This window comes from Aphis gossypii, chromosome 1 (assembly GCF_020184175.1).
Source record: "Aphis gossypii isolate Hap1 chromosome 1, ASM2018417v2, whole genome shotgun sequence".
Taxonomy (NCBI): domain Eukaryota; kingdom Metazoa; phylum Arthropoda; class Insecta; order Hemiptera; family Aphididae; genus Aphis; species Aphis gossypii.
In genome coordinates this window covers 36,379,847-36,398,618 of record NC_065530.1, presented here as the reverse complement: position 1 = coordinate 36,398,618, position 18,772 = coordinate 36,379,847, and the positions used below count along the sequence as shown (strand labels likewise).

Sequence of the window (18,772 nt, the reverse complement as noted above, 5' to 3'; positions counted from 1 at the left end):
CTAAATTATTGAAATTCATTTACATCATAACCGTTATGAGGGGGGTGTTGGGAGGTTCAACCACCCCTCCTCGAAATATTTTACAGTTAATAAATTTAATTTATATGTTATTGTTTTTTAATTACCTAAAATTAAAATTAAATTTGATTTATACATTTCCAATCAAATGTAAAAATAAATAATAAAAATCTACATAGAATATAAATAATAAATGATTAAAATATGAAAAATAAAGATATGGATTTCGATCACTAGAAACCAAACATTGCTTTGAATTTGAATTTTTTTTAATTTATAATTTTTTTTTATTTAACCCAATGGCTAAAAAAATAAATACAAAATGAGCAAATACAAAACACAATATTTGTAATTATTATTATTTATTTATTTAACTCGCGCGAATACAATTTATTAATAATATATAATATTGTACGCGCGGTCGTAACACAGGATACGTAATAATTACGTAATGAATTGCGATCAAGTAGTCGCAACGTTATAAATTTATATTGTTATCACTTCTTATTAAAATATCACGCACTGGCGGACTGCGATCCCGTTGCGTTTTGCGACTTTTGGTCGGTTTTCGGCTTTTTCTTGCCGGAGAGCTCGTCCTGGATTTCCTGAAGAGACTTGTTTTTCGTTTCCGGCACCAGGAACCACACGAACGTGGTGCCTAGAACGCAAAACCCGGCGAATATGGCGAACGTGATGCCGTGATCGCAGTAATTCAACAGTGTCTGGTACGTCTTGACGACGCAGAACTCGATCAGCGAAGCTAATACGCACACGATCCCGATCGCCAAACCCTTGAATTCCGGACTGAACAACTCGCCGATCATAACGCCCGGTATGGGACCGAATCCCAGCGCGAACGTACTAATGTACACTCCAAGACTGATAAGCGGTATCAGGTTAAACGATGACACGTCGACGCCGTGTTCCTGCAGCCAGAAGTAGTAGGCGAGAGTACCGAGACATATGGCCATGACGGAGTCGGATATCAGCAAAAGTACTCGCCGGCCGGCCCTGTCCACCAGTTGTGAAGACGCGAAAGTGAATATGACCTGTGACGTACGTTAGTTAATATAACTTAATCGTATATTATAGCATGTTATCGTATATTATTTTCACGTCCACCGTTCGTATGATACGTATGTGATATTTTTTAAGACGCCGATCGAATATTTATGGATTTATAGTTTATACTTAGCTCATTATTCGTATAATAATTTATATAATATCTCGACATAAAATAGTTATAAGTATAATATCGTGATCAAAAATACTATTTTTATGGTTAGAATATCGAATATCGGATATCACCGTTATTATACACATCAAAACTGTCAAAAACGTACGCGATAGTCAGCTTCGAGTATATTATATGGGTATACACATAGATCAAGATAATTTTTACTTAATTAAAAAACGTACATTTATTTCAATCGTAATTTTTCCAAAAAATAAATGTATTTGACTGAAAAATTTCAATTAGAACAAAATGGTTTATAAGATGCAATATGAAAATTGAATTTTCCACTACTGTAGACTATACTACGATTAAATATCGATGGCACTAACACCAATGCTAATATAATACCATCAAGTCATTGATAGATGTAGGTGTGGAAAATATGTTCGATCAGCTGTTGGAATAAAAAATCAATAAGTTTAAATTTCGTCTTCCTACCGTTGACATTTTTACAGTATGGACAGTTTCCCGTTAGATACTCACTTGAAGGATTCCGATGATGACGGAGCAGAGTTTCGGAGACACACTGCAGTTGCTGGTCTCGAATATGGATTGTGCGTAAAATATTAGCACGTTTATGCCCGAACATGACAAGAAGTTGAGCAGTCCCAAGACGGTGATTGCTGCGCGGATGGTGGCTCTGGATGATATCATATCCTTGAACTTACCGGTGTGCTTCTTCGACTCCTCGATGTGCACTTGCAGCGTCTCCATTTCGCTGGCAATGTCGTAGTCCTTCCCGCGCAACCACACCAACGCTTTTTCTGCATCTTCCTTCCTGCCACGTTTCAATAGGTACGTCGGCGATTCCGGTATCACCAATAGAACCAAGACGAACCAAATCAGCGGTAGTATACCGCACATGATGGCCAATGAATAGTAATTTACAAACGGCCCGATCGCGTAAACGTATAATATGCCCAATGTGACATTTAACTGTACGTACGAGCATAGTTCACCTGCAGAAAAAGTTCGTTTCATGTGACATACATTACGGTGTTTGTCATATAAAATAATATATTAGTATAATAATTAATTATAGTATACATATTTTAGTTGATATATTATATTGTCATTAACGAGAAATAAAAAATGTTTGTGGTGACTGCTAAAAAGCCGTAATATATAAATTTAACCAACAAAAATAAATGTATGGTATAATATAGTGTAACATTTTTGCGTAAGTGAAAACTTTAGGGTGATTTATTTCCTGTATATAAAATATATATATAAAAAAAAACTCAACAATAATTATGTAAAATACGGGTGAGTTTAGGTATTATAATATATATTATATTAATCGTTAATAAACTACAATACGCTTATAAATGTATAGGGACCAGTGGCGGTTCTAGCGTATGGGCAGGGTGGGCAGCTGCCCATACCAAAATTTCTGGTGTTCATTATTTAAAAATGTAATGGGAATGGGGAGGAAATTAGAAATATTATTCACAGTTAAAACTTAAATATAAATCTACTGTTGCCCATACGAAAATGTAGTCCTAGAACCGTGGCTGATAGGGACTGCAGTTTATGGCGGTCGACGAATAGTTAAAAAATATTAATTATAAAATAATATTGCGTTATTATTATATAATAATTATACCATGTACAGTGTATGGACATTTTAACATGTGAATTAATAATAATAAACGTGAGATAAATATAAATAAATTATAATACTAATATAATGTATTTTTTTTTTTACAGGGTACATATTTTTACAAAAATCCCAATGGCGATAAATCACTAAAAATCTTAAAGGTTCTGGTAATTTCACCCGATAACAATTTGTCATAGTGTTAAATTATGTAAGACAATGAAACAAAAGAGCTGCAAAAGATCGCTTACCTCTGATAGAGCTTTCAGCTATCTCCCCGATGTACATCGGGACGGTGGCGGTGATTCCGCCGAGGCAGGATCCGGCGATCAAACGTGCTACGTATAGCATCCAGACGTCGGTCGCGAAGTATATTATTGTCCAGCTAGTGATGAACGGGATGGTAAGACAGAGGATGACGGGTTTTCGACCGAAAATGTCAGCGCATTTACCAGCCGGTATAGACCCGAAAATGGCACCGATGGCGATCAGAGAACCCACCCATGACCCTTGATTGGGTGTTACTTTGATCTTCGAAGTCGGAGACAAGAGCATTGGCATCGCAGGCGACATCCATGCCAACACCGTGCCAACTGCGAACGGTCCGACCGTTGCTGTAACGAAAAATCAAACGGGTTAGTCATACACATAGTTTCAGAATGTTTTAACAATGAAAGTGATATATTTGAAGACTTTGATTAATCGATTTTAAATCGCTCCGATTCACAAACCTACATATTATTATATTATGTACAAGCACGCCAAAAACCCGTTTCATAACAACAACCAACCATTTATCAAATGACATAATATCCAGAACATCATTTCGCTCAAATATCGTATTTATATATTATACTTATGTTATGTTATTATTATGCACTTGAGTATTATGATAATTAGATAACGAGAAAAATTCATTTGGTGCAAAAAATAAATACTCGTTTTCGTCAAGTTGTCGAGGAATCGGCCATTGAATAGGTATTTTCAATTGTGCATAATTATGCTATAGATATCACCGTCGATATCACTACCGTGGAAAATCACATAAACCATACATTTTACTTATATTAGTGTATGCGTGTGGTATACTCACCGGACAGCGCGGATGCGTATTGTCTAAACTTCTTGCCCTCCTGTCTGATGGCCGGTAGTGCTGAACCGCTGAAAACAGATAGATCCGTGGTTGATTTTGTAAATTATTCAGATATAAATATATAATTACATATTATTATACATCAAAAGTGGTCGTATGTAAGAGTGTTAGTGTACGACACGCGGGAAGAGCGAAAAAAGCAGGCCCTCAATTTTACTAGGTTCTGATAAATTAAATCTATCACTCAAGCTTTCTATTTGTGTATTGATTCTGCTATTGTTTCATATAAAAAAAATAATCTAAAAACTCGGGTGACTATAATTTTTAGACTAGAGGTATCGAAAATCAATTTTAATTTTCAATAGATATTTATCTAGATTGAATTGTACAAATTGTCATTGCTTTGCGCCAATTAAGAAATTCTTTTAGATTTAATTTGCACAGTATGTATTATATTATAAGAAGCGATTTGGTTACGATACGAGTAATTTCAAAACTTAATATAACTCGTTAACAAAATTTTTTTTTCTTGATTGGAATCATTATAAAAATATACTCGCAAAATTATTTTAGGACAATATTTTATATTCTTTAATTTTATAAATAATTATTTCTATTAAAAAATACGTATTTAATTTGTGTGAATTTTGAATACGTTACTAATTATTACTATATTGTCTTACCCTGCAGCGGTTGTATCATTTTTAGGAGGAGGCGACAAAGCTAGGAGCGGCTTATTTACAGGTCGGCTGTCTGGAAGGATTATACAAACGATTTCTATGACCCATTGAACAATCAAATGTGGAGATACCGAAATTGTCCCTACATGTGGATATGAATTCCCAATAGCCATCTTGGATAAATCAAGCCGAATTGAAATAGCACCTTCAAACAAATACAATTTTCGGGTTAATTGACAAAAGTATAAAATTAAATAATACATTTTAGTAATTATCTCTGTGTAAATTATTAACGTAATATACCATTTACCTAGGCGAGTTTGATTATTGAAAAACTCGCTCTTGAAATAATTAAATATATACTTACAATTTAAACAATTGTCCAATATTGCTTACTATTAGAATAGGATTAATAAATGCCACAAACTTTTAATAATTAATGAAAAGTAGATACTTGAATTAAATCGAATTAATCAAAATTATATTTTATGAATATCACGTCAAATGTGAAAGCAAATAATATAAATTATGAATTATTTATATTATTTAGTCTCTTAGTAATAGGTAAACAAAATGTATTATTTTGTTAGGATCGTCAACAAAAATTAAAGCCAGTGTGTTAAAATATTAGGTAACAAAAAAACAACATAGTAACATATTGTATGCATCTATTAATTGTATATAATATATTATAATAATTTAATTTAAAACGTACACGACAGTGGATAATTAGTTACAAGTTACAGCTGTATACGTATTTAACTTTAGATGATTGAAATAATTAAACTAAGAGTTTTTTATTCGTCAACTTCGTATCTTCGGTTGTTTAACTTTCAAATTTCTAAGTATAATAATACAGTATTTATGACTAATCATTCAAAATTCGGAGGGCAGCGTCTCGGGTACCGGATGTTGGACATTGACGCTACTCACCGGTACCCGCTGACCGCAGCGACGACGGCGGCGGTGACAGTGGCGCAAATCCGGGGTAAGTGGCGGCGAAACGGATGTCCACGACATCGTACTGCAGCGCGGTTGACGCTGTGGCTGATTGCAAGACGTGCTTGCGACCGACTGCAGCCTTTCCGGATGCATCGGTGGTCGTCAGTTTGAACTCGACCGGTGGGGAACCGGGTAGAAAACGACACATCGGACACTAACCATCGCACTATTATATAGTTCACCGAGTTTTCGCCTCGGAATCTCGTCGACTGGTAAAGAACCAACTCTGGTAAAGAAGTGGGTGTATATCATTACTATGATAATGACATGGAACACTTGAAGACAATGATATTTTTAATCACTTATTATATCCTGGGGTTCAAATAACGTCTGGTAGTAATCCAATAACTAAAGGTAATAAAATCTGGGATGGTCAAAATGGTGGATTAGGATTTAGGAATTTTGGAAAAAACGAAATATTTTATAATATACAATGGCTGGTGTATGAATAAAAACAGACTCGAGCCCAACGCTTAAACGAAATAAGATCTATGATGGTAGAGCCGTAGAGGTGGTGGAATTTGTATATCCAATGGTGGAAAAGGTATTTTAGAAGAAAATGAATTATTCAGAAACGCTTAACCTGGTGTTTTAATTTCAACTCAAAGTCATCCCTGCTGCACGTTGAGACGCAACAGAATTTTTGATGGCTTAACTGCTGGCGTTGAAATCACCGACAACGTAACAGCTTCTTTAGATACCTAGTAATAAAATATTTAATAATCGCTTAGGTAACCAGTGATGTACCTAAGACCACTGAAAAAATAAGTAGGTAATATTTTTTTTAATAATATGTATTAATAAAATTAATTCAACAATACAATTTGTTGATACCAACATTAATAATTTTAAATAAACCATTTATTAAATTTAATTATTTTTCTGTTAATACTATAATTTGATTTGTATTTTCTACTAAATTTTGTTGTTGTTATTAGTATCATCAATGCTCTTGGTAAAAATATTTTTACCTATATATTTATTTTATTATATATTTTTTTTTATAGTTATAGAATTTTTTACTTGTATAAATATGATAAATAACTTACTAGAATAAGCAAGTATAAATTTATTCATTCTTTTTGTTCTTCTACTTAACAAAAAACTTTTTCGTTGTAAAACATAATAAAACGTACAGCCTAATACAGAGGTTATATTAGTTTATATTTAAGTTATTATTATTAGTTCATTTTGTGTTATTTTGAATAAATATTTTTGACTGTATAATTATGTGATTTAATCATTAATGTTAATAAAATTAGCCATTCAAATTTAAACAAAACAATTTGTTGGCTCACCTCATTCTTGCTAGGTATTTTTTTTTTTTTATATAGGTACTTTAATCAGATTATCAGATTACCTAAACATTATCTACCAATTACCATTAGGCTAAAAACTAATTTATGGTATTAATCTATCAAGTCTGTTAATAAATTAACAAAATTAGGATTTAATTTGTATTTTTTTTTTTTTTTTTGTATTTTAATTATTAATTTATTATTATATATAATATAATAAATATATATATCTTGATTTAATTTATTTAATGTAATTAATATTATAGTGTGTGCTTTTTATAAATTGTGCAATATAAAAATAAAACGGTGATGACCAGACGAACGAGTAGTGGACATCGACCGGCAAGTATACACCGTAGAGGGGGGATGACTTGTCGCGGACATTCCATGCCGATAGTCGCCAGTAATACCTAAGTTTCGTTCGGAGCACGAAGTATAAGTTGCAATCCAACTTTGTCGAAATTTATCTCCAATTAATAGGTAACATTTTTCAAAACAAAATAAAAACTGATCAAATCATTTTTTACTATTTTTAATATTAGAAACCTATGTGTTTTAATAATCTCAAAAAAATGTATAAAAATTTTTTTTATTGATATTTCAAAATCAAATTTTAACGACAAAATTGTTAATTATAAACTGGATTCGAGTATAATGCAACATCTATTTATAAGAACTTAATAAATTTCATAATCAAATGTAAATAAAAATGCAGATAATAAAATAAAATAGGTATATGATACAAGAAGTTCATAATTATAAAACAAATATGAAAACTAAAAAGTGCATATTTATAAAGAACTATTCATAGTTGGAATAATTTAAAAAAATAATTAAATTCATAACCATAAAGATGGACTAAACTAGGAATCAAAATTATTTTTGTATAAAAAATGAGACATTGATTTCCCTGAACACAAAAGGTGATCGACTTCAACACCAGTCATGGCAACTTAAAGCACAAATGGAAACTGTATCTTTCGGACCTCCAATACAAAATTGTGAGTAAGGCCACCCTAACCATTTACCTAGCAATATCTCACATTGTCAACGAATGTCTAGTTTTTTTTTTTTTTTAATCCCCGTTCCGTTCATTTTAACATGCGGCCCGCGTAATATTTTAAAATATTTTATGAGGCACACGTAAAAAAAAGGTTGAGTATGGCTGGTTAAAACAGAAAATACAATGGTAGTTAAAAGATTTTGTTAGTCTGTTTAGATACAAATATAAACTATAGTTACTTACATACCTTTCAGTGTTATAAACATCTCAATATATTTTAAAATGTTTATAGATTTATTTTTATAAGAATTTAATAAAAGGAGAAAATTTAACTGTTTGAATATTCCTAAAAACAAACTACATGATTTTATGAAAAGTTGAATTTATTTTTATGAACATATAATATTTAAAAAACTAATACATTTTTTTTTCACAAATAATGTATTTTGTTTAATTGTATTTAAATTTAAAGTTTAAGGTTACGTTGAAAGTAAACTGCTTCATTGTCAGCACCACAAATAAGTTGTTGTTTTTGTATATCCAATGAGTTTATTGGCATATAAATCGGTTGTATTACATCATTAATTGACAATCGTGTTTTTACTTTATCTGTGTTCACCCAAAAATTTGAATATTCCATGTCTCCTAGAACATAAATTAATTATATTACAATTAAAATTACAAAACTATCATCATTCATCAATATTATTTGTAAATATTACGATTGATAGTCAGCATAACTTGATTTAAATCACACAAAAAAATAATATCATATAGTTGTTTCTTATTGTATGTTATAAAAATATGTTAATCGTCATATTAACTTCATCAATATAAATTGATATACCTGGGTCAATACGACACATATAAGATTTTTTAGAACTCCATTGTAATAATCTTCCTCCAAATGAACAAGTAAACAAATGATCCGGTTCTAGAGGGTGGAATGCTATTTCAGTAAGTGATGATGCATCACCACTACTCATAGTTGTTAATAAGCTGTTAGTTCTCATGTCCCAAACACCAACATCTCCTTCTTCAGAACCAGTGAAAATGAAATGCTTTTGACTAGGGTGTTGAGCAACACATGTTATTGGCACTTGAGTCTAAATTTCAGATTCATAAAATATTTTAACCAAAATACAACATGATTAATAACTAATATTAATATTACTTGAGTGAAATTATTGATGTTGGCTGTTATACTACTTTTAGCAACTCGTAAATCCCAAAGTTTCATTTGACTTAGTGAATTGCAGCAGAGAACTTCAGTTTCAGTCAAGAAACAAATGCATGTTAAAGGAGAGCTACTTATACCTTCTAAATAATCAAACATCAATATTATATGGAAATATTTATCAAAAGTTATAACTATAGAATCATTAAAATTATATATAACAATTTATATCATCATGTATTAATAAAATATTAACTTACCTAGAACTTGATGAATTTGTTTAGTGTTTAAAGATATGACATTAAGTTTATAGTCATCACCAATGGTTGCTAATGAATAGTTACATACAGCAAGATCCTTGCAAGAGCATCTCTGTCCTTTACTATAAATAATAATATATTTAATTGAAATTAAATCACATCACTAGTTCATAGGTATTTATACTCCAGTTAAAATTATTAAATTGTAAATAACAACTTTCTAATAAAATTTGATTATTCAACCTATATACCTTATTTAATATAATATGAATAAATGATCCAAAATAATTGTCCAAATATGTTTTCTTTACCTAATTAAGTGAAATAAAATTATAATCTTACCCAAATGTATGTAGATTTTCCCAAGCAATGATCTCATTAAAATGAATATTAGAATCTTCATTCTCACCAATGATACGATATACTTTAACTGTTCCATTGTCAGTACTTACAGCAACAAATTTGTTATCTAAAAACTAGATCAATAATAAATAAATAGATAATTTATAACATCAATAACTATAAATAAGTATTCAATAAATTATTAAATTTATTTATTTCATTATATCAAATAAATAGTAAAAGAAAATTAAAAAGCACATCTACAATATGTGTGCAATTGATGGAATAACAAATATTTTATATTTATCCTATCAAATACTTAACTAGTCTACACTTTATCAACCATTACTATGTGTTGTAACATGAATAATACTAATATATTATGCATACTCTAATTTGTGTAATATTTCCATCTTGCTGTATACAATCCAAAAGTTTTGGAGGGAAATCTTTGGCAAAATTTTCGTTTTCCGAAGTCAGTCCCCATAACTCCAATACATTATCCTGGAACAGAAAAATATAAATGAAACGTTTCTGTATAATAATCTAAGTACCAATCTAATAATCTCACCTCTTCGTTATCCCACGAACCGGTGACAAACATTGTAGATGCCATCAGATCATCTGGCTTCCATCTAACTTTATTCACCTTTCTACCGATAAATTCTGCAAATATGCCCGCGCTACTCATAGTAGACTGATGTACTTGGCTCGAGTTTTCGAAAGTCTATAATGATATGTATAAAAAAAAAGTTCTTCGATATAATCCAATACGACTAAATAGCCTAAAAATGGCTGTGTAGTAGGTATACAAAAAGTTTCAGTTTTAGTTTTTGAATATAGGTATCAAGATATGAGATACAATAAATTGCTCCCGCACCAAATGAAGTTATCACCGTAACTTCGTACATTGAATGAGTGATAAGATAATAATTCTACAACGAAGTAAATCAAGATAAAAAAAAAATAAAAAGTCTTATCTACAACGTGGTTTTTTTTCAGAGACATAATTTGAAAATAATAAATATCTTCATTCTTTATGTATATTGTGATGTGATTTTACTCATGACTCCTTGTCGTAATCATCTATAAGGTATTATTGTGATATTATGTGATATTGCCTTACATAAAATCGACCCTAGTCTATTTAAGAAAATTTAAGTATAAGTATGTGGTCACATTAATTGTACATCTCACTTACTTTTTTTTAGAACCAATTTGAATCTCGGCTGAAATATGGGTATTGAAAAAGCTAGTATGTATATTATATTTTCTTCATTCGTATTGTTCAATTCTTCTATATTAATTTAATTGTATACAATTTATTTATTACTTAGATAAATCAAAAAATCGAAGAGCATTTTTGAAATGGAAAAAAGGTATGTCACTTCTTTTTTAAAATTACTAAAATGTTATTAAGTTCATGACTTATTGTGTGATGTTTAGTAGTATATTACTATTATTCGTGTATTTAACTTAATCTACTATTCATAAAAAATAATTTGTCTTTATAGGAAAAAAGTTAGAATCGATACGAACAGCAAATGTTCAAAAGGCAGCTGCCCCTAAAAAACCTGAACAAAAACCTGAACCACTTCCTTTAACTCAGACTTTAGCTGAATTTGTGAAAAAAACCGAATCAATGCAAGCTGGATTTGTTGAAGTTGAAGATGTAGATGAAGAGTCGGGTTATAAAAATGTTGTGAAATTGGATAATAAAACATTTAAAGATGAATTCAGAAAAGTATGGTTTTTTGCTTAATATTATATTTTATATTTAACATAAAAAAATTAAATTATTTACTGTTTAGGTGGTTAGTGCTGCTGATGTTGTTTTAGAGGTAGTTGATGCACGTGATCCATTAGGCACCAGATGTAAACGAGTGATTGAATCAGCACAAGACTTGGGAAAAAAACTTGTTGTGGTACTAAATAAAACTGACTTGGTCCCAGCTGAAATAGTTCGTGATTGGCTGTCCTATTTCAGAGGGCAATTAGGAACCCCAGCATTACCATTTAAAGCTAGTACTCAACAAGCGGGTTCACGAATTGGTCATAGAAAAATGAATAAGTGTAAAAAAGATACCGAAAAAGCTGTTAGTCTGTGTGTTGGTGCAGAATTAGTTATGACACTTTTAGCCAATTACTGTCGTAGTGACAAAATGAAGACATCAATTGTCGTAGGTGTTGTAGGTAAACAAAATTGTTAATAAATAAATCATAATTACAGCAATCACCATAGAATATAAATATTTCTATTTTGTTTAAACTTCTTTTCATCATGGTGTTAAAGATAAAAACTTGTTTTAGGTATGCCTAATGTTGGTAAAAGTAGTTTGATTAACAGTTTGAAAAGGTCCAGAGCATGTCAAGTTGGAGCTGTCCCTGGTGTAACCAAGTATTATAATTTGATTTTAATTTACTGTACATAAGCAATAATTTAATTATTAATAAATAGTATAAAATAAAATATTGCTTATACATGTGTATAAATATAACTGTTGATTTGAATTGTTGATTAAACTAACAGATTTAAAAATTCAATTTTAGGAACATGCAAGAAATTCAATTGGATAAACATATTAAATTATTGGATTGTCCGGGTGTAGTTTTAGACAAAACATCTACTACCAATAGCGTAGGATTGAAAAATGTTGTAAGTTCTGGAAATATTGAAGATCCTATTGCTTGTGCAGCTACAATTGTGGGACGTGTAACTAAAGACCAGGTATATAATTATTAATTTATATTTCTGTAAATCAGTCAATTACTTAACTACCAACTAAAAATATAATTTAATTAATGAATACTGGTTAGTTGTTTCATCTACTTTCCAATTCTGAAAAAGCAAAATTTTACTATTATTTATTTCAATTAGTTATAAATCTTCTTTTTTTTTTTAAATTTTCTAAGATATACTTTAAAAATTTTGTATCAAGAAAAAAATTTGAATTTTTCATCAAAATAATTTAAAATTAGTTTTATGTAGGCATTGTAGATGTATTTTAAAACTTAAAATTAATTTATTACACCAGTGATCAGCAACCTCTTTAAACTTTTGGTCACATCCAAAATTAAAAATTTTTCTAGACTATATCGTATTAAATATAAAATATTCAATTGAATTGTCATTTTAGAGCAGGCCATATGAAATAGTCATGTGAGTTAGATACAGCTACCATTCAGTTTTCAATCACTGTATTATCATTTATCCTCTATTATTAGATGTTTTTAAAATTATTAATAATTGTGATAAATTAAAAAAAATTAATTAATTCTTTATACTCAAAACAGTAATAATGTATTATATTTCACGCAAAACTTATAAAAATAATTTTTGTTACTTATAAAAAATATTAACAAAATTACAAACAAATTAATGTTAGTAAGAAACACTGACATATTACTCTTGTTACATTGCTACCTAACACTGCATGTAAGGTTTATTTTCCATTTGTTTGTGTATACATTTTAAAAACATCAAATGTGACCAATTGTCTAGTTTATTTATTAAAAAAAATAAAAATACTTATCTAAGTTTGATAAATAGTTAAAAATACATTAAATTTATTTAAGTAATAGTTTGACAATTTGAATTTCATTTCATTCGTATTTATGATTTTATTTTTATTACATATCATAATTAAAGAAGTAAATTTTGTTTTTAAATAGATGCAAAAGTTATATGGAATTGGACAATATGATTCATGTGAACACTTTTTATATTTAAAAGCTAGACGATTTGGAAACATTGGTCGAGGTGGAATTCCTGATATATTTACATCCGCCCGCAGCTTAGTTGAAGATTGGAATCGGTATGTATTAGAATGTTTTTATTAAGACTTTAAATTTTTTTTTTTCGATCATTTTATATTGAACATTTTGTTTTAGAGGAAAAATAAGGTATCATACCCTCCCGCCAGAAAGTGATTCAGTCCACTTAAGTGCACAAATTGTTACTGATGCAACAGATGTATTTAATTTGGATAATGTGCAACGAATAGAAACAGAATTCATGGAAGAACTTGCTAAGATTCAACCTGAATCAACTGGTGAAGGAGTGAAAACAGATACTATGGATGTAGATGGCAAATCAATGGTAGTAGTTGATGATGGTGTACAGACAAAAAAATCAGGAAAATTACGATGGAGGAAAAAGAAAAAATCAGAACCAAATGAAACTAAAATTGATTTACAACCCGGTGTTTTGAAACTGAAAAAATTACAAAAGGCTAATGCTAAAAAACAACGAAAAACAGCATCTAGACTAATTAAATGTGAACAATTATTAGATAATATTGATTTACTGTAGGATATAAATATTATCAAATTTGTTTTGCATTAAATATAAAAGTATATTATCTAATTTATTTATTTTATTTAAAAAATAAAAGCTCAGATCACAAACCTAACAAATTTATACTATTAATTTATTTTTAATTATGCTGTTTTGTTATGTAATAATATATTATATATTATACATAATATCAATGGCATAGCTATTAAATCTGAGCAACCGAAATTCAATCATTTCATGATGTCATAAATAAATCTGTCTTTACAAAATACTAATGATTAAAATAAAATGTATCTTCTATGATAATACTTCTAACGTTCATTGTTCAAGATTAAAACTAAATCACTAGTAAAATATATGATAGAGTAATATATTATGGATTCAGGAAATTCCAAGGGCACGTGGTCGCAAAGACATAATCATGAAAAAAATTACAATGATGGTTGAACAAAGACGTGATGCCAGTCGTTGAATAAGAATATAATTATATGATAACTGGTTTAGTGTCAATGTCCATATTTGTTGTATAATTTTCAACCACTTCAGATTTATATAATACAATCTATTAAATCATGAAAGTCTGTGATTACTTAATGTGAATAGGCTATTCTATTCTATAATAGTATAATCAATGCTTAGAAGTTCCTTCAATGAGAGGGCTCTTCACTCGGTCACTCTTGTAGTCTTGTTGTTTTATTTTTTTCCCCGTGCACCATCAAATTCTCTTATTGTTGACTAATTTGTAACAGATTGTATAATGTAAAAAATAAATATTAAAATAATAATAATCAATGCCACTACCCACTGCTGAGTGGCGAGTGCCAATAATGTTTACAGAAAAATCATATTATCATATTATGATTGCACTAACTTTACTACAAAAATAGATTGTATTACGATACAAACAACACAGAAAATTTTTTAACGAATATTAAATTTACCAACGTAGTTTGATACTCATTCAGTATTAAATGTATACCTAATAAATGATTAATTATGATATAACTTGGTCGGTTCCAAAATTATAAAACAGTTTTTTATAGGTTCCAACACTTGTGGCCCACCTATCTAAACTCCACTGACTTTTTATTTGCTAGGACATACTTAATTCTTTAAAAAAATTATTAAGTATATTTAATAGTGATCATAGACGGAAACGGAATACAGTTTATTAATTTTAAATCACGAATTCAGATTTCATATATTATGGTCATTGGTCATATGGATTTATGGATATTAAATTTGAATTGTAAGCAAACGAAATGCCGTATCAGCTGTTCTGTCATCAGCTGTGTCGCAGATTCCTCATAAAGTCATGTTTACAATGTAAACATTGTAAACATTTCCTATTCAGAACTACATTGTACAACATCTATATATATATATATATATATGATTATAACTATTCCATGGTGTGCAAAACACTGCAAACTTCAAACTTTACAGTTAAATTCTTTGTTATCAGCTTATCAAGTTGTAATGGTCAGTACAACTACTCAGTAACAATCAGTAACAAAGTAACAAACTAACAACTCTAACTCAGTCGACAGTCACTCAGTGAGACAATTCTTTTCTATGACAGTGAGTACTGAGTAGTGAGCACACTGAGTTTGTTGTGGATGGTCACGGATCATAAATCCCGACGGTCGACCAATGGTTGATGGACGACTTACACGAAAAATTCCCTTTCGAGGCCGATGTGAATAGATTTCTGTGGATCATCAGCCCGCCGTAACGCCAACGCCATTCTCGAATATTATCGTTCTACCCTGCCACTCGGATCTTCACACAATCTCATACAGTGTCCCACGTACCCTTTGCAAGGCCCGTCTGTACCTGCCACGTACCGATCTGAAATGAGTTCGCTCGAAGTGGCCGATGGGGCCGGAACGCCGTCTACGATTTCGTTGGATTCGCTTCCCATTGAGGTAATCAGGCCACGGAAGTCATTTTTGAAAGACGCCTCCAGTTCGCAGGAGACAATTTATTTTATGTAGATCTCCAAATTCGACAAATTTTACTATTTAAGTACCTACCTATTAATAAATAATTAGTATTATTTGTGTATGTGTGTGTGTGTGTGTATGTGGCGGACATAGAGAATTGAAATGTGTTGGGGTGTACCAGTAAAACCATGAAGTTTTATAATTATATACAGATAGGTACCTAAAAAAGTTTCATTAGAAAGCTTCGAGAGTGGTGTGACTATGAAACGCTCTTGATCCACTTATACATCTTGTCATATACAATTAGTGCATTAATTAAATAATTAATTTATAGCTCTCATGGTCTGCACTGTAACAAACTAGTCCTTTAATTTTACAAAGTAGTGTAAATTATTACCTATTTCACTCGCATTGATATTTTTAACCCTTAGGTATTCCTAATGATTTGTGAACGCATTGATGCTGACACACTGGTTAGGTCATTGATGTACGTCAATAAACAATTCTATGACATAATCAGTGACAACTATCTGTGGAAGAAAAGAGCCATGCATAAATTTAACGATTGCAATGTGGCGTTCATGTTAACAAGTGCTTACAATGGTGAGGCTAGGCCGCCGTAAATGTGTATTGGTGTAGAAAATACATTTTGGTATTCCATGTTTGTTTCTATTTCACAGAAAACACATTTAATTGGAAACAATTTGCTTGGCATACGGAATTGGAAGACAGTTGTTGGAGCGAATATAAGACAAAGACTACTACCACTGTTTATAGAGGACCTCATTTTTCTGAAGTGGATGCTGTTATCATGGCCAAAGTAAATATTTTGAGATAAAAAAACTATTATAAATTTAACATTATTTTAAAAATACTTTTAGGATGGTAATCATTGTATTTCTGCATCGAGAGATCGTTCTATATGCTTGTGGAGCACCGCTATAAATATAATCAACAACCCCATGGTGCACAAAACAGAGAGCCATAAAGGATGGGTATGGGATTTAGACATTTATGATGATCATCACTTTTTATCGGGTTCTTGGGACTCCAGAGTCAAACTATGGAATACTGACAACTTCTCACAGATTTCACAACCAATACAAACATTTAGGTAATTGCAATCTTAAAATACATTTGTAGTTATTATGAAATACTATTGATTTTTTGTGCAGAACTGATGCAGCTGTGTTATCAATTACGAGCAAAGAAAATTTTGTTGCTGCTGGACTTTATATGCCTAAAATTATTGCATTTGATCCTCGTGAACCTGATAAACGACTATTTGAACTACTTAATTCTCATAAGCGCAGTATTATTGATTTATGCTTAATAGAAGATAATTATTTGATATCATTGAGTGAAGATAAAACTGTATCTGTTTGGGATTTGCGTACAAATAATACTGTCAAATCTATGTACCTTTCTAAAGTAAAAGAAACTTATAATCATAAAAATGTTACTAAAATTATTATTATTTGACATATTTGACATTTATGCAGCAGGACAGTAGATTTCCAATGTGTGCTTCCTATCATGATAATATACTATTTATTGGTGATAATCGAGATTGTATATACTGGTTGGACTGTTCACATGGGTTGTATAATATTATTGAGGTAGGCGTTTGAGTTTTAATACCTAATATTATTTATTATAGATAATGGATTTTTTTCTTTAGACTGTGAAACTTGAAAGGCCTATAAATGACAATCGAATTTACAAGCTCAATTGCATTAAATGTACTAATTATGGCAGTGTTATAACTGGGGGTAATGAAGGAATTATTTACATTTTAACTCCGACAAACCCACCAAAAGTTATAGCCAAGGTTATTGATTCTGGTTCAGAAATAACTTCAGTAAGTAGATCATTAATATTTATAATGATATATCATTCTTTTTTATACTAAAATAATGTATTTAATTTTTAGATTGATTATCAAAATGACACTTTAGTTGTTGGATATGTTAATAGTTATGTTCAAGTGTGGAAAAAAATATAGTTATATCTGTGATATCCAATTAATAATTAACTGTAATAATCACTGCCTTATAACACATAATTTTAAAATATATTTTTTTTTTTATATACATACAAATATTTTGATAATGCAGAGCAATGTTTAAAATATTTTATTTTAAAAATATTTATTTTTGATAAAACTTAAAAAGAAATTTAAAATAACTTTAAATTATTATTCTATATTATAATCTATAATGAACACTCAATTCTCTCCTAATTTTATAAATACCACAGTTAAAAGACAATTATTTCTTATTAATTTTTTAAAAAAATTTTATCTTATGATGGACTAAGAAAAATTTATCTAACCTAATACATTAACTAGAATAATGGGTCAATTTTATTTTATAAAATCTTTTTATTTGCAAAAACTTTTTACATAAATTCTTGTTCCTTTTGGTCGTGGTTACTTCTAGTCATTATTAAATATTAATATCCTATTTGATATTATTAACAAACACTATTAATTTATTTTTTAGTACTTCAGTTTAATACATAACTTACAAGTATTATTAATTATATTTACAATTAACTGTTACTTTTTAATTTTTAACGATTTAATTTAATTTAAATACTTTACCATGACAATAAATTGTAACCATTTTCTAAGATTAAAAATGTTAAAATTAATGTTTTTACCATAATATATAATATATTTATGTTGTATTTTAGAGGTATAAAATATAAATGTATGAATGTACTATTTAGTAATTTATTTTATTTGTTTAATACTACAATTAAAAATGTTGTTTTAAGTAGCTGTAGAACTTATTCAATGTGTGCAATTTTATTAC

At 29.7% G+C, this 18,772-nt stretch overlaps 4 protein-coding genes across 6 annotated transcripts; 2 read left to right on the top strand and 2 right to left on the bottom strand.

Moving 5' to 3' along the window:
* Positions 1-363: 363 nt before the first annotated feature.
* Positions 364-5,151, bottom strand: LOC126549215 (facilitated trehalose transporter Tret1-like). The gene is made up of 7 exons (XM_050197782.1): positions 5,083-5,151; positions 4,996-5,023; positions 4,632-4,833; positions 3,949-4,016; positions 3,107-3,469; positions 1,739-2,214; positions 364-1,067 (listed from the first exon to the last, which is right to left on the bottom strand). Exons 3-7 carry the CDS (start codon positions 4,799-4,801, stop codon positions 534-536), a joined length of 1,611 nt encoding a protein of 536 aa, XP_050053739.1. The 5' UTR covers positions 4,802-4,833; positions 4,996-5,023; positions 5,083-5,151; the 3' UTR covers positions 364-533.
* Positions 5,152-8,296: 3,145 nt separating this feature from the next.
* On the bottom strand, positions 8,297-10,550 carry LOC114124986 (nucleoporin Nup43). Its single transcript, XM_027988451.2, has 7 exons — positions 10,282-10,550; positions 10,101-10,214; positions 9,711-9,844; positions 9,369-9,490; positions 9,106-9,251; positions 8,779-9,037; positions 8,297-8,576 (listed from the first exon to the last, which is right to left on the bottom strand). The coding sequence occupies exons 1-7, from the start codon at positions 10,399-10,401 to the stop codon at positions 8,398-8,400; spliced, it is 1,074 nt and encodes a 357-aa protein (XP_027844252.1). The 5' UTR covers positions 10,402-10,550; the 3' UTR covers positions 8,297-8,397.
* A 112-nt stretch (positions 10,551-10,662) lies between these two features.
* LOC114124985 (guanine nucleotide-binding protein-like 3 homolog) lies at positions 10,663-14,076 on the top strand. The gene is made up of 9 exons (XM_027988450.2): positions 10,663-10,803; positions 10,922-10,965; positions 11,048-11,089; positions 11,225-11,454; positions 11,522-11,903; positions 12,021-12,108; positions 12,261-12,438; positions 13,383-13,525; positions 13,602-14,076. Exons 2-9 carry the CDS (start codon positions 10,947-10,949, stop codon positions 14,020-14,022), a joined length of 1,503 nt encoding a protein of 500 aa, XP_027844251.1. The 5' UTR covers positions 10,663-10,803; positions 10,922-10,946; the 3' UTR covers positions 14,023-14,076.
* Positions 14,077-15,409: 1,333 nt separating this feature from the next.
* LOC114124996 (F-box/WD repeat-containing protein 9-like) lies at positions 15,410-18,678 on the top strand. 3 transcript variants are annotated; one of them, XM_027988466.2, is made up of 8 exons: positions 15,410-15,935; positions 16,385-16,556; positions 16,634-16,773; positions 16,835-17,067; positions 17,129-17,384; positions 17,459-17,572; positions 17,635-17,814; positions 17,887-18,678. In XM_027988466.2, the coding sequence occupies exons 1-8, from the start codon at positions 15,864-15,866 to the stop codon at positions 17,956-17,958; spliced, it is 1,239 nt and encodes a 412-aa protein (XP_027844267.2). In that variant the 5' UTR covers positions 15,410-15,863; the 3' UTR covers positions 17,959-18,678. The 3 variants fall into 3 exon arrangements, with proteins under 3 accessions (XP_027844267.2, XP_027844266.2, XP_050055616.1); XM_027988465.2 differs by having other exon boundaries at positions 15,411-15,935; positions 17,456-17,572; XM_050199659.1 differs by having other exon boundaries at positions 15,411-16,035; positions 17,456-17,572.
* The last annotated feature ends 94 nt before the right edge of the window (positions 18,679-18,772 follow it).

Bases quoted from the DNA above. Each gene is read 5' to 3' on its own strand.
- LOC126549215 (XM_050197782.1), bottom strand. From the start codon at position 4,801: ATGGCTATTGGGAATTCATATCCACATGTAGGGACAATTTCGGTATCT. The intron at 4,017-4,631 runs GTAAGACAATAT...ATCTGTTTTCAG, and splicing joins AATGATACAACCGCTGCAGG to CGGTTCAGCACTACCGGCCA. The intron at 1,068-1,738 runs GTGAGTATCTAA...CGTACGTCACAG, and splicing joins TCATCATCGGAATCCTTCAA to GTCATATTCACTTTCGCGTC.
- LOC114124986 (XM_027988451.2), bottom strand. From the start codon at position 10,401: ATGAGTAGCGCGGGCATATTTGCAGAATTTATCGGTAGAAAGGTGAAT. The intron at 10,215-10,281 runs GTGAGATTATTA...TTTCTGTTCCAG, and splicing joins GTTCGTGGGATAACGAAGAG to GATAATGTATTGGAGTTATG. The intron at 8,577-8,778 runs GTATATCAATTT...TTTATGTTCTAG, and splicing joins TATGTGTCGTATTGACCCAG to GAGACATGGAATATTCAAAT.
- LOC114124985 (XM_027988450.2), top strand. The intron at 11,090-11,224 runs GTATGTCACTTC...TTGTCTTTATAG, and splicing joins ATTTTTGAAATGGAAAAAAG to GAAAAAAGTTAGAATCGATA. The intron at 12,439-13,382 runs GTATATAATTAT...GTTTTTAAATAG, and splicing joins GACGTGTAACTAAAGACCAG to ATGCAAAAGTTATATGGAAT.
- LOC114124996 (XM_027988465.2), top strand. From the start codon at position 15,864: ATGAGTTCGCTCGAAGTGGCCGATGGGGCCGGAACGCCGTCTACGATT. The intron at 15,936-16,384 runs GTAATCAGGCCA...TTTAACCCTTAG, and splicing joins TGGATTCGCTTCCCATTGAG to GTATTCCTAATGATTTGTGA. The intron at 17,573-17,634 runs GTAGGCGTTTGA...TTTTTTCTTTAG, and splicing joins GGTTGTATAATATTATTGAG to ACTGTGAAACTTGAAAGGCC.